Source organism: Salvelinus alpinus, chromosome 2 (assembly GCF_045679555.1).
Source record: "Salvelinus alpinus chromosome 2, SLU_Salpinus.1, whole genome shotgun sequence".
NCBI lineage: Eukaryota > Metazoa > Chordata > Actinopteri > Salmoniformes > Salmonidae > Salvelinus > Salvelinus alpinus.
In genome coordinates this window covers 103,462,430-103,477,194 of record NC_092087.1, presented here as the reverse complement: position 1 = coordinate 103,477,194, position 14,765 = coordinate 103,462,430, and the positions used below count along the sequence as shown (strand labels likewise).

Sequence of the window (14,765 nt, the reverse complement as noted above, 5' to 3'; positions counted from 1 at the left end):
CATTCTTAAAGGTTCAATCTGCCATTGGTACATTTATTTTGGGGACTTTTAAATTATATGTATTGAATTCTCCATGTGGTTCTACATTAAAGTTCCCCTCATCTAATATAACAGTCTTTTCAAATTCAATATTGTTGCATAATTTCTACTTAAAATATCAAAGGGAAACAAAAGGCACCCATTTAGTAGAACGACCCTTTTACATTTGCAAATAATACAAATATATTATCACAAATAATATTTTATAGGCCCTTTTTTGGTCTCTTGTAAGACCCTATGATTGTAATAGACGGTTATAAGTTGACTGTCTGTTTGATGTTGTCATTCAAGCAGGAGAGAGACATGACTATTGTGGATCCTCTGGGGAGCCTCAACAACATCCTGATGCTGACGAGTCAGAGAAGAGTCTCTCCAGATCAGAACACCAGATGGTACAGCTTGGTCTGGTCTAGCATACAGCTTGCTCTATCTGGGTCTGGGCTGGGTTTCTGTAAAGCACTTTATGACAACAGTGACATCAGCATCCATAATGTTATGTGTCTGTGTCCCCTCTTTATGGTTACCAGGACAACGCTAGCCCTTCCTCCCTCCTGTAGTCCCCGTGTCATGCCTCTCCCGGTAGCACTTTACTGCTTGGTATGAAGAGGTTGTCTGTGCTGCTGGTGGACTGCAGGAAAACAACAGGGCTGAGTGGAACTGTGAGAGGAGGAGAAGAGAAGAAAGGATCAGATTTGACACATCAAAGTAAGTGTTGTAGTTTAGTTTGAACAAATAAAATAGATCTGCCCACTGGTATCTGTTACCAGGACAACCAGCAGAGGTCTGTTAGTTGACAGGAAGATAGACTGGTGGATATGGATGTTATGAATATCATAACACTGAAAAAGGATTCTGCCAATGAAAAGAGAGAAACCAATAGACCATATAAAACCTTGATGAAAGGTAGCTTTGGAGAGAAAGTTTCAATGATCCGTTGTAAGGTGCAAATTTTACAAAAACTTTTTCTTAAAACATTATGGATGTTACATTGCCTGTCCCAGTCAACCCCCCTATCTTTACAAGACTGTAGAACAGGCAAACTAAACTCCAGACACTGTTAATTAATTAACTAATACTGGAGGAAAGCTGTGATCAGGCTGCCCACTCAAGAGAAAGCTTTGAACTGTAACCAGTGCCTGCAACCTTGTTCAGGTTATCAATCAATCAACCTACCAGGGTAGTTACAAACAGTACAGAAATTAAATCATCAACATATTTTGATCATATCTTTACTAATGCTGCAGATATTTGTTTGAAAGCAGTATCCAAATTCATCGGATGTAGTGATCACAATATAGTAGCCATATCTAGGAAAAGCAAAGTTCCAAAAGGCTGGGCCTAATGTGCTATATAAGAGGTCATACAATTGTTTGTAGTGATTCCTATGTTGTTGATGTTGTTTGGTTATTTTTTTCCACAGTAAATAACTCACGGACACTAGAGAAGCTTTAACCAAGTTTAATTATTCCCAAAGGTTCTGTACAGCTGCAATTCAGACATCCCAACATTTGTTCCATCCAGATATATATCTCACTTAAGACACTCCTCCTTCTCTCCAATCCTTACATCTTATGGTTCCACAGGAAGAGAGTAAAGAGGGTAACAGGATACCAAACCTTCGTCTCCCTGATGAGAATCTGTCCTGACCTCAACCCCTCCTTCATCTAATCCACAGATGGCTGTAAAAACTGTTAAATCCACGTGGATTGATGAGGAATTTAAAAATGGTATTTACATTTACATTTAAGTCATTTAGCAGACACTCTTATCCAGAGCGACTTACAAATTGGTGCATTTACCTTATGATATCCAGTGGAACAGCCACTTTACAATAGTGCATCTAAATCTTTTAAGGGGGGGGAGGGGGGTTAGAAGGATTACTTTATCCTATCCTAGGTATTCCTTAAAGAGGTGGGGTTTCAGGTGTCTCCGGAAGGTGGTGATTGACTCCGCTGACCTGGCGTCGTGAGGGAGTTTGTTCCACCATTGGCGTGCCAGAGCAGCGAACAGTTTTGACTTGGCTGAGCGGGAACTGTACTTCCTCAGAGGTAGGGAGGCGAGCAGGCCAGAGGTGGATGAACGCAGTGCCCTTGTTTGGGTGTAGGGCCTGATCAGAGCCTGAAGGTACGGAGGTGCCGTTCCCCTCACAGCTCCGTAGGCAAGCACCATGGTCTTGTAGCGGATGCGAGCTTCAACTGGAAGCCAGTGGAGAGAGCGGAGGAGCGGGGTGACGTGAGAGAACTTGGGAAGGTTGAACACCAGACGGGCTGCGGCGTTCTGGATGAGTTGTAGGGGTTTAATGGCACAGGCAGGGAGCCCAGCCAACAGCGAGTTGCAGTAATCCAGACGGGAGATGACAAGTGCCTGGATTAGGACCTGCGCCGCTTCCTGTGTGAGGCAGGGTCGTACTCTGCGAATGTTGTAGAGCATGAACCTACAGGAACGGGCCACCGCCTTGATGTTAGTTGAGAACGACAGGGTGTTGTCCAGGATCACGCCAATGTTCTTAGCGCTCTGGGAGGAGGACACAATGGAGGACACAATGGAGTTGTCTGTATGATGAAGAGGGAGGCAAAAGAGATGGCAAATAGGTCTGGCTGTATAACTGATTGGCAAACGTATTGCAAATTGAGAAATCATGTGACTAAACTGAATAAAAAGAAGAAACTACACTATGAAACAAAGATAAATGACATGAAGAATGATTTTAAAAAGCTTTGGGGCACCTTAAATGAAATTTTGGGCAAGAAAATCAACAATGACATGTCACTGGTGTCTGAGAACGTGGATGGAAAATGATTGAGGATAATAGCGGCCGATATTGCCACTTCTATTCGCATTATCTTCAATTTAAGCCTACTAGAAAGTGTGTTCCCTCAGGCTTGGAGGGAAGCTAAAATCATTCCACTACCCAAGAATAGTAAAGCGCCCTTTACTGGCTTAAATAGCCGACCAATCAACCTGTTACCAACCCTTACATTTAAAATAATAAATGTTGTTGGCCAGATACAATGCTATTTTACAGTAAACAAATTGAGACTTTCAGCTTATAGGGAAGTTCGTTCAACAAGCACAGCACTTACAAATGACTGATTGGCTGAGAGAAATTGATGACAAAAGTATTGTTGGGGCTGTTTTGTTAGACTTCAGTGCGGCTTTTGACATTATCGATCATAGTCTGCTGCTGAAAAAAACGTATGGCTTTACACCCCCTGCTATATTGTGGATAAAGAGCTTTTTTAAAAATGTAAACTTTATTTAACTAGGCAAGTCAGTTAAGAACAAATAATTTTTTTCAATGACGGCCTAAGAACGACAGAGTTTTACCTTGTCAGCTCGGGGATTCGATCCAGCAATGTTTCGGTTACTGGTCTACCGCTCTAACCACTAGGCTACCTGCCGCCCCATAGCTACCTGTCTAACAGAACACAGTGTTCTTTAATGGAAGCCTGTACAACAAAATCAAGGTAGAATCAGGAATTCCCCAGGGCAGCTGTTTGGCACCTTCTTTTTTCCAATCTTTACCAACAACATGCCAATGACATTTGAGTAAAGCCAGTGTGTCTATGTATGCGGATGACTCAACACTGTACACGTCAGCTACCACAGCAACTGAAATGACTGCAACACTTAACATAGAGCTGCAGTTAGTTTCCAGAATGGGTGGCAAAGAATTAGTTAGTCCTAAATATTTCTGATTACCTTAAGTTCCATGGCCTACCATGCTAATTCTGTAGCGGTATTGTTAGAGGGGGGTAAAGATAAAGATTTTGTTGGGGCGCCAGGCAGGTAGCCTAGTTATTAAAGTTAGTTATTACCTATTATAACATTATTATCATAAATATGATTAAAACCGAAAGGATGAGAGTAGAATAGATAGAGTAGCGCTTCCAGACACATTCTAAACATGATGGAGTCTTAAAGGAGGACTGTAGCGTCTAATGATGAAACATTATGGAGTCTTAAAGGAGGACTGTAGCATGGAGTCTTAAAGGAGGACTGTAGCATCATGAGGTAGTCACCTGAAATGCATTTCAATTAACATGTGTGTCTTTTTAGAAGTTAAGTTGTGGAATTTCTTTCCTTAACCTGTTTGGGATAGGGGGCAGTATTTTCACGTCTGGATGAAAAGCGTTCCCAAAGTACACTGCCTGCTACTCAGGCCCAGAAGCTAGGATATGCATATAATTGTTAGATTTGGATAGAAAACACTCTAAAGTTTCTAAAACTGTTAGAATACTGTCTGTGAGTATAACAGAACGTATTTGGCAGGTGAAACCCCGAAGACAAACCATCCAGGAGGAATTTTTTGTTGTTGAGGGGACTCTGTTTTCAAATGGCTTTGTGTGGCACTTTTCTGTGGCACTTGGTTGCAGTTCCTATTGCTTCCATTAGATGTCAACAGTCTTTAGAAATTGGTTGATGTTTTTCTTAAGAGAAATGAAGAAGTACGGCTATTCAGAACGAGGGTCCAGCCTAGTGCTCTCTAATGTTTTGATGCGCGCTCCAGGTCACGCGCTTCACCTTGTTTTTATCCGGTATTGAACACAGTTTATCCCATCTTAAATTTTCTCGATTATTTACATTTTAAAATACCTAAAGTTGGATTAGGAAAGTTGTTTGAAATGTTTGGACAGCGTTTACAGGTAACTTAACTTATTAGATATTTGTAGTCATGCTGGGTGAGTTGGAACCTGTGTTTTTTTAATCAAACGCGCCAAATAAATGGACATTTTGGAGATATAACGATGGAATTAATTGAACAAAAGGACCATTTGTGATGTTTATGGGACATATTGGAGTCCCAACAGAAGAAGCTCTTCAAACTTAAGGCACAAATTATATAGTTATTTCTGAGTTTTGTATCGCACCTGGCGGGTTGAAATATGATTGTCATGTGTTTGTTTGATGGGGTGCTGTCCTCAGATAATCGCATGGTTTGCTTTTTCCGTAAAGCCTTTTTGAAATCTGACACGGTGGCTAGATTTTAACCTGTTTGGGCTGCAGGGGCAGTATTGAGTAGCCAGATAAAATGTGCCCGTTTCAAACGGCCTCGTACTCAATTCTTGCTCATACAATATGCATATTATTACTACTATTGGATAGAAAACACTCTCTAGTTTCTAAAACCGTTTGAATTATATCTGTGAGTCAAACAGAACTCATTTGGCACAAACTTCCTGACCAGGAAGTGGAAAGTCTGAAATTGAGGCTCTGTTTTTCTTCCTGCCTATACATGGGCATGAAACGTAAGAGTCTACGTGCACTTCATAGACCTTCCCCTGGATGTTAAGAGGCTGTGAGAGAAGAAATTTCGTGTTTATCTTGGTCTGACGTGGAATACAGGCTCTTTGTATGACATGTCCCTCATTTCCGGTACTCTGAGGAGCGCGCGGTGGACAGTGGGATTGCCTTCTGTTTAGCTGCCGTTATAGACGACTATTATCTTCGGCTTTGATTTTATCTGATACATGTGACCATATCATCGTAAAGTATGTTTTTTCAATATAGTTTAATCAGATTATTGAAATTTTTTCGGGAGTTTTGCCGTGTTCCGTTCTCTGACTTTGTTGACGATGGAGCGATTCGTGCCACCCGGCTAGCGCGTGTGCTAAATGAAGAGGGAAAGTGTCCGTTCTAATTCCAAACAACGACTGTTCTGGACAAAGGACACCTTGTCCAACATTCTGATGAAAGATCAGCAAAAGTAAGAAACAATTTATACATTTTATGATGCTATTTCATATATCTGTCGAACATGTTGTACTAGTCGCCGGCGTCCAACGTTTGGGTACTCTAGCTATACCGAAGCTGCATATCGTAATGAAGTTATTTTTTAGAATTCTAACACTGCGATTTCATTAAGAACTAATGGATCTATCATTTCCTATACAACATGTATTTTTTAGTTATGTTTATGAATAGCTATTTGGTCAGAATATGTGTGTCAGAAAAAGTGTCAGGAAAAATCTGGACGTAGTGGGGAAAAGTAGCTAAGTTAGCACACGGTGTAACCATTGATTTCAGCTCTAAATATGCACATTTTCGAACAAAACATAAGTGTATGTATAACCTGATGTTATAGGACTGTCATCTGAGGAAGAAAATCAAGGTTAGTCAAAAATTATATATCTTTTGCTTGTTTGTTACGATCGCTTACTTTTGCTACTGGGAAATTGTTTGTGTTTTTGGCTATTGCGGTGAGCTAATATAACGCTATATTGTGTTTTCGCTGTAAAACACTTGATAAATCGGAAATATTGTCTGGAATCACAAGATGCCTGTCTTTCAATTGCTGTACACTATGTATTTTTCAGAAATGTTTTATGATGAGTAATTAGGTATTTGACGTTGGTGTCTGTAATTATTCTGTCTGCTTTCGGTGCAACTTCTGATTGTAGCTGCAATGTAAACTATGATTTATACCTGAAATATGCACATTTTTCGAACAAAACATAGATTTATTGAATAACATGTTATAAGACTGTCATCTGATGAAGTTGTTTGTTGGTTAGTTTGGTTGGTTCTTGGTTAGTTAGATTGGCTTTGTGCATGCTACCTGTGCTGTGAAAAATGTCTGTCCTGTTTTGTATTTGGTGGTGAGCTAACATAAATATACGTGGTGTTTTCGCTGTAAAACATTTTAAAAATCGGACATGTTGACTGGATTCACAAGATGTGTACCTTTCATATGCTGTATTGGACTTGTTAATGTGTGAAAGTTAAATATTTAAAAATATATATATTTTGAATTTCGCGCCCTGCACTTGAGCTGGCTGTTGTCATAAGTGTACCGGCGTCGGGCTGCAGCCATAAGAAGTTCATGTGTTTGAGCCAATCAGTTGTGTTGTGACAAGGTAGGGGTGGTATACAGAAGATAGCCCTATTGGGTAAAAGACTAAGTCCATATTATGTCAAGAACAGCTCAAATAAGCAAAGAGAAACAACTGTCCATCATTACTTTTAGGACCATCACAGGAATGGGAGACCCAGAGTTACTTCTGATGCATAAGTTCATTAGAGTTACCAGCCTTAGAAATTGCAGCCCAAATAAACGCTTCACAAAGTTCAAGTGCTTTGTATCTTGTGCTTTGTATTTTCGACGTAAAAACAAGTTTTGGACTTCCTCACAAAATTACTTCTTTAGTTATTTTATGTTTAAGGAAGTGTGTAGGTCACATTCTGTATCATACAGCTATGAAAGTTATATATTTAGAACCACCTGCTCGATTGGAATCTAGCGACGTCTGTGTCTTCAGTGTCCTAGAACTGTCTAGTTTGTGTTCTGACTTGTAAAACAGGATGAATAAAATAAGTAATGTAAACATAGCAGTAATTGCCAGGAAGCTCTACATTTGTTTTAAAAACACACTATAATTGTTAAAACTGGCCTCAGGTTATTGAGAGATCTGATTTAGGATTTACCCTCGTAGCAAGGTTGTTTTATCATGTGTAGGTTTCATTCGGGTCTCTATTTAAAAATAACACAGTGTCTTTGGCAGGAGAAAGACCATACTCAGAGGAACCAGAGCCAGGGACGTCCGAACCAGCAAGACGACACCAGTGCTCCCACTGTAGAAAGGGTTGTAACCGGTTATGGGACCTGAAACAACATGAGAAAATACACACAAGGGAGAAGCCTTACCACTGCTCCCAGTGTGGAAAGGGTTTCAGCCGTTCAAGGGAGCTGAAAAAACACGAGAGAATACACACAGGGGAGAAGCCTTACCACTGCTCCCAGTGTGGAATTGGTTTTAATCAGAAATCACACCTAAAAGGTCATGAGATAATACACACAGGGAAGAAGTCTTACCACTGCTCCCAGTGTGGAAAGGGTTTCAATCAGCCAGTGTCCCTGAAACGGCATGAGAGAATACACACAGGGGAGAAGCCTTACCACTGCTCCCAGTGTGGAATTTGTTTTAATCAGAAATCACACCTAAAAGGTCATGAGATAATACACACAGGGAAGAAGCCTTACCACTGCTCCCAGTGTGGAAAGTGTTTCAACCAGTCAGGGGAGCTGAAACAGCATGAGAGAATACACACAGGGGAGAAGCCTTACCACTGCTCCCAGTGTGGAAAGTGTTTCAACCAGTCAGGGGAGCTGAAACAGCATGAGAGAATACACACAGGGGAGAAGCCTTACCACTGCTCCCAGTGTGGAAAGTGTTTCAGCCATTCAGGGGAGCTGAAACAACATGAGAGAATACACACAGGGGAGAAGCCTTACCACTGCTCCCAGTGTGGAAAGGGTTTCAGTCAGCCAGGGAATCTGAAACGGCACGAGAGAATACACACAGGGGAGAAGCCTTACCACTGCTCCATGTGTGGAAATAGTTTTAATCAGAAAAGCAACCTGAACCAACACGAGAAAATACACAGAGGGGAGAAGCCTTACCACTCCTCCCAGGGTGCAAAGTTTTTGCCCATTTTTAGGAAGCCTGAAAGAACGCATGAGACTACACACAGAGGAGAAGGCTTAGAAATTGCTCAGACTGGGAAAACATATTACTCATCACAGTCACTTGAACGTCATGAGAGAATCCACACATAAGAGAAGAATTACTTGTATATTGATATTTCACATCTCATTGACTTAAAATTAATCAGAGAACATACACAGTTCCTCCCATTGTCTTATATTGTTAACTCATAATGTGTTTACTTGTTTTTACCATATGAAATTAAATGGTACAAGGTATACTCAAACATATATGTGTTTGTTTTTATTAGAAAACATGAATTTAATATGGAGTATGTCAGTTTGAATATAAAGTAGATCAGATTCCATGTGTTTAAATGGTCCTTTTTAAACTCTTTGTGTGTGTTTATCTGGGTGTCATTCCTCCAGCACTACAGATAATACAGTGATATTTGGATGTGATGCATTTGTTCCATTGTTGACATTTGCATTTTTGGCCCACTGATGATTTAATGACATGAAAATATTCAGACTCTGTAATGGAAAATGTTAATTGTATGTGTGTCCACATAACTGATTATGTGACTAACCTTGTGAAACGGTCCTATTATAATCTCCTGTTCCTGGACATAACTGATTATGTGACTAACCTTGTGAAACTGTCCTATTATAATCTCCTGTTCCTGGACATAACTGATTATGTGACTAACCTTGTGAAACTCTCCTTATTATAAGCTCCTGTTCTTAGGAGTATCATTCTGTGTTGCAAACCAATTTGCACCTGGGTCCTTGTATGAATAAAGTCCCGCCCAGGAACAGGAAACTATAAAGATATGTGCTCATCACCCAATGCTTCAGGATTTCAGACTGTCTACACTGCGCTGTGTAATTCTGTTATTCTCTCTGAGCTCAGAAATAAAGAATCTTGGTTTGACTTGGACTCCAGCAGATCCTTATTTTATAATATCCACCACAACTCTCCCACGGATTGCTGTTTATCATTGTCTCAATGTAGAGTTCCTCGTTCCACTTTCCTGGGGTCATTTACAAGCCTCCCACTGGTTGAATAAACGTTGTTTCCACGTCATTTCAACAAAACAAATCCACGTGATGATGATAGATGTAGAAAACTGATTGGATTTGTAAAAAGCCATCAACATCAGTTATTTTAGTTGTTTTTCATTCATCTGGCAACCTAAATCCAATGACAGGTGACATTTTGTGTTGATTTCATGTTGAATTCACTTTAGTTGACGACTCAAATGTAAATAGAAACTAGATGTTGAACTGCCGTCTGTGCCCAGTGGACTGGTTTGAATAAGTGGCAGGTGTTGGATCAATATCCACCTTAGTAGCTAAGTTTCAATGTAATTTGAGACAGATTTTCATGTGAATATTCAGAAATCTGCATAAAACAAAGGAGTTTCCACCGCCATTTCTCGCTTAAACATTTTTACTGACACAAAAAGACCCCACCATGTCAAACGAACTAACATATCGTCTGTCGGCTTTTATAAAATTGTAAAGGCATAACCTGTTTCCATCAGCCTGGTCATTACTTTTGAAATGGTTGGATCAATATCCACCTTCATGATATGGATGAAGCCTGATTTGGAATGTCTGAGTAGTTCTATCTGATGTCATAATACACCCCTCTGATAATCAAGTGATATTTGGAATGTCTAAGTAGTTCTATCTGATGTCATAATACACCCCTCTGATAATCAAGTGATATTTGGAATGTCTGAGTAGTTCTATATGATGTCATAATACACCCCTCTGATAATCATATGATATTTGGAATGTCTGAGTAGTTCTATCTGATGTCATAATACACCCCTCTGATAGTGATACATTTGCTCCATTGTTTCCATGTCAGTTGGTTTCCCACTCTGATGATTTATATCTAACAGAGGGGCTTTAAAGGAATAGTATGGTGACATCGTAGTGGGGCTTGAAATAAATAGGATTATTAATCATAAACTCCTATAGCAACAATACACTGCAGCTTTGACATCAAGAAGAGAATGGGCTGATGGGTGGTGGTGCTACTATATAGGTAAGGCTGTTCAATATGAATGTTCAATACACAAAATAGGTTGACTGGGGAGGTGATGTACCACAGTCAAAGTCCTGCAATAAGAGCTAAGAGGCTAATATTTGTGTAAACTATATAAACTGTTTACAATTTGGCTCATGCATCCTCCCTTCTCTCCCCTGTAATGATTCCCCAGGTTGTTGCTGTAAATGACAATGTGTTCTCAGTTGACTTACCTTGTTAAATAAATAAATAATAACCATGTTTCCAGCCAAAGTTTATTCATTAGGATATATACAAATATGATGATGTCATAGTGATTTCATGACATGTGAATGAACAAGCCTTTTCATACTTTATAACATGGCTATATACAATGCCTTCAGAAAGTATTCAGACCCCTTGACTTTTTTCCACATTTTGTTACGTTACAGCCTTATTCTAAAATGTATTAAATAATTTTTTCCCCTCATCAATCTACACACAATATCCCATAATGACATCACAATATCCCATAATGACATCACAATATCCCATAATGACATCACAATATCCCATAATGACAAAACAAAAACAGGTCTTTAGAGATTGTTGCTCTTTTTTTCTTTTCTTTTTTTTTACAACTGAAAAATAACATTTTCATAAGTATTACGTATGACGCTACAAGCTTGGCACACCTGTATTTGGGGAGTTTCTCCCATTCTTCTCTGCAGACTCTCACAAGCTCTGTCAGGTTGGTTGGGGAGCGTCGCTGCACAGCTATTTTCAGGTCTCTCCAGAGATGTTAGACCGGGTTCAAGTCCGGGTTCTGGCTCGGCCACTCAAGGACATTCAGAGACCAGAGACTTGACCCGAAGCCACTACTGCATTGTCTTGGCTGTGTGCTTTGGGTTGTTGTCCTGTTGGAAGGTGAACCTTCGCCCCCAGTCTGAGGTCCTGAGTGCTCTGGAGCAGGTTTTCATCAAGGATCTCTCTGTACTTTGCTCGGTTCATCTTTCCCTTGATCCTGACTAATCTCCTAGTCCCTGCTGCTGAAAAACATCCCCACAGCATGATGCTGCCACCACCATGCTTCACCCTAGGGATGGTGCCCGGTTTCCTCCAGACATGACACTTGGCATTCAGGCCAAAGCGTCAGGCCAAAACCAGATAATCTGGTTTCTCATGACCTGAAAGTCCTTTTGGTGCCTTTTGGCAAACTCCAAGTGGGCTGTTATGTGCATTTTACTGAGGGGGGGCTTCCGTCAGGCCACTCTACCATAAAGGCTTGATTGGTGGAGAGGTGGAGAGATGGTTGTCCTTCTGGAAGGTTCTCCCATCTCCACAGAAGAACTCTAGAGCTCTGTCAGAGTGACCATCGGGTTCTTGGTCACCTCCCTGACCAAGGCCCTTCTCCCCCTATTGCTCAGTTTGGCTGTGCCGCCAGCTCTGGGAAGGGTCTTGGTGGTTCCAAACTTCTTCCATTTTAGAATGATGGAGGCCACTGTGTTCTTGGGGACCTTCAATGCTGCAGAAATGTGTTGGGACCCTTCCCAAGATCTGTGCCTCGACCCAATTCTGTCTCGGAGCTCTACAGACAATTCCTTCTACCTCATGGCTTGGTTTTTACTCTGACAGTCTCATAATAAAGGGTCTGAATACTTACTGTTATGTAAAGAAGGTATATTGTTTATCTTTAATAAATGTTTCTAAAAACCTGTTTTTGCTTTGTAATTAGATGTGTTATATTTAACTAGGCAAGTCAGTTAAGAACAATTTCTTATTTACAATGACGGCCTACCGCTGAACAGTGCCTTGTTCAGGGTCAGAACAACAGAGTTTTACCTTGTCAGCTCAGGGATTCGATCCATCAACCTTATGGTTACTAGCCCAATGCTCTAACCAATAGGCTACCTGCCACCCCAAATGATGGGCTATTGTGTGTAGATTGCTGAATATATATACACTGCTCAAAAAAATAAAGGGAACACTTAAACAACACAATGTAACTCCAAGTCAATCACACTTCTGTGAAATCAAACTGTCCACTTAGGAAGCAACACTGATTGACAATACATTTCACATGCTGTTGTGCAAATGGAATAGACAAAAGGTGGAAATTATAGGCAATTAGCAAGACACCCCCCAAAACAGGAGTGATTCTGCAGGTGGTGACCACAGACCACTTCTCAGTTCCTATGTTTCCTGGCTGATGTTTTGGTCACTTTTGAATGCTGGCGGTGCTCTCACTCTAGTGATAGCATGAGACGGAGTCTACAACCCACACAAGTGGCTCAGGTAGTACAGTTCATCCAGGATGGCACATCAATGCGAACTGTGGCAAAAAGGTTTGCTGTGTCTGTCAGCGTAGATCTTCATAAACAAAAAGGCACAGGGTGAACTATATAAAGTACTCAGGAAATAGTAGGAGAGATTCCTCTCAGGAAAACCAGTAACATTTACAAATGACCGACAAAAAGACAAAATGTCAGAGGGAGTGTATATATACAGTGATAGAGGGGCGATTGGAACCAGGTGCGTGTAATGATGACGAGACAAGTCCGGGGGTTGATGAGTGAACGGCGTTTGACAGCAGTACGTTCGGCAGCAGCTAGAAGGCCGGGGGTTGATGAGCGAAGGGCGTTTGACAGCAGTAGGTTCGGCAGCAGCTAGAAGGCCGGGGGTTGATGAGTGAAGGGCGTTTGACAGCAGTAGGTTCGGCAGCAGCTAGAAGGCCGGGGGTTGATGAGTGAAGGGCGTTTGACAGCAGTCGGTTCGGCAGCAGGTAGAAGGCCGGGGGTTGATGAGTGAACGGCGTTTGACAGCAGTAGGTTCGGCAGCAGCTAGAAGGCCGGGGGTTGATGAGTGAAGGGCGTTTGACAGCAGTCGGTTCGGCAGCAGCTAGAAGGCCGGCAACGCTGAACGCCTAGACTGGACAGGAGGGGGAGCCAAAGCGAAGTCTGGTGTGACATAATGAGAAAAAATCTATAGAATATTTAATATATTTTCTTAAATTCCGTTTTCTCCGTTTAGCAATTTTCCAGGTTTCTGATTTGTTTCTGTTTTTCAGTTTTTCGCTCTCAAAATCACATTGTTAATAGATAAACAACAAAAGGAGACCACTTTTGTAGTCTGATAAAAATCTAAGACATTTTCATTTTTGTGTGTAGATACCCTTTAATTCAAGTGGCACCAGCAAGAGTCTTGCTTGGTTAGTGGTGTCTCTGTAGCACACATGTGATTGCAGAGTTTGCTGAACAAATCACAACTGGATTGATGCAAATAATCATGATATCATTCTGCCAGGTAGGCATAGACTACTTTGTAGTGAACATTTAATTGACAAGGTTTTGGGGAAAGCTTTTCTATCAACCAGAAGATGGTTGTCATTAGCATTATCGCTAACAGCTACACATAGTGGTAGACAAATGCACTCAGACAGGGGCATTTCCTGGCTGTTTCCTCTTCAGAAAGTTGAAGGAAAATACAAATCACTTTAAAGCCTGGAAGGGTAAAGGGGCATGTGCTCTACACAGGTAGAGTCCTATTTGTCCATGTTTCCTTTTGCAAAGTGGGCATTGCTTTATGTGCTAACACCAACACTCACCTAAATATCCCATATGCCACTGGGTGAGAAGTTTTCATTGTTTTTGGGCAGAATTATGTGAGGTGTTGTTAGCGATGAGCCTTGGTCAATTTGACGAGGATGGCATATTCCAAGCTAATGTCGCCCTCTTCAATCTGTCACCTAATCCTCTTCAATCTGTCACCTAATGGGCAGGTCAGCCCTGGAGGAAAGTTTTGTCTGTAAGAAGTAAGATAACATAACATCTGGTTGTTTTTAAATAACTTTTTTTGACATTGCTTTATTTTTGTTCCAATCTGTGTTACCCACTCCAGTCAGCAGATGGCGATGTGAGTATTTCATGTGATGCTTCTTGCGTGACGTATAATGTAATGGACGGGGCGGGAGGCTTCTTCAACAGAGACAAAAGGCTACAGATTCAACCAACGCGATGGTTTGCTAGCGAACATAAAACCGGAGCATTTAAGCTCTTTAGACTAATCTTGTGTATATTAATCTTGGTGTTTAGAACACAATTCTGTTTACGTATCTACTAGTTCATGTTAACGTAATTTGCTTCTTAAATTAGCGAATGTGTTAACTTCATACTGCACTAGGCTAATCGCCCAGAGCATACACTCACTAAACTAGACGGAGAAAATAAGTTCTGGTGAAAGGAGAGGAATAAGCTTTCAGAATCAAAAAGGAGGAAGATGCCG

At 40.9% G+C, this 14,765-nt stretch overlaps 2 protein-coding genes across 2 annotated transcripts in view; both read left to right on the top strand.

The window, feature by feature from the left end:
- The first annotated feature begins 339 nt into the window (after positions 1–339).
- LOC139546596 (zinc finger protein 420-like) overlaps positions 340–14,765 on the top strand; it is a 174,634-nt gene continuing 160,208 nt past the window's right edge. The window contains exon 1 of the mRNA XM_071355191.1: positions 340–744. Within this exon, the coding sequence (XP_071211292.1) occupies positions 639–744 (106 nt within the window). The 5' untranslated portion in view covers positions 340–638. The remainder of the gene's footprint in view (positions 745–14,765) is intronic.
- LOC139552113 (zinc finger protein 135-like) lies at positions 2,570–9,398 on the top strand. Its single transcript, XM_071363529.1, has 2 exons — positions 2,570–2,593; positions 7,496–9,398. Exons 1-2 carry the CDS (start codon positions 2,570–2,572, stop codon positions 8,594–8,596), a joined length of 1,125 nt encoding a protein of 374 aa, XP_071219630.1. The 3' UTR covers positions 8,597–9,398.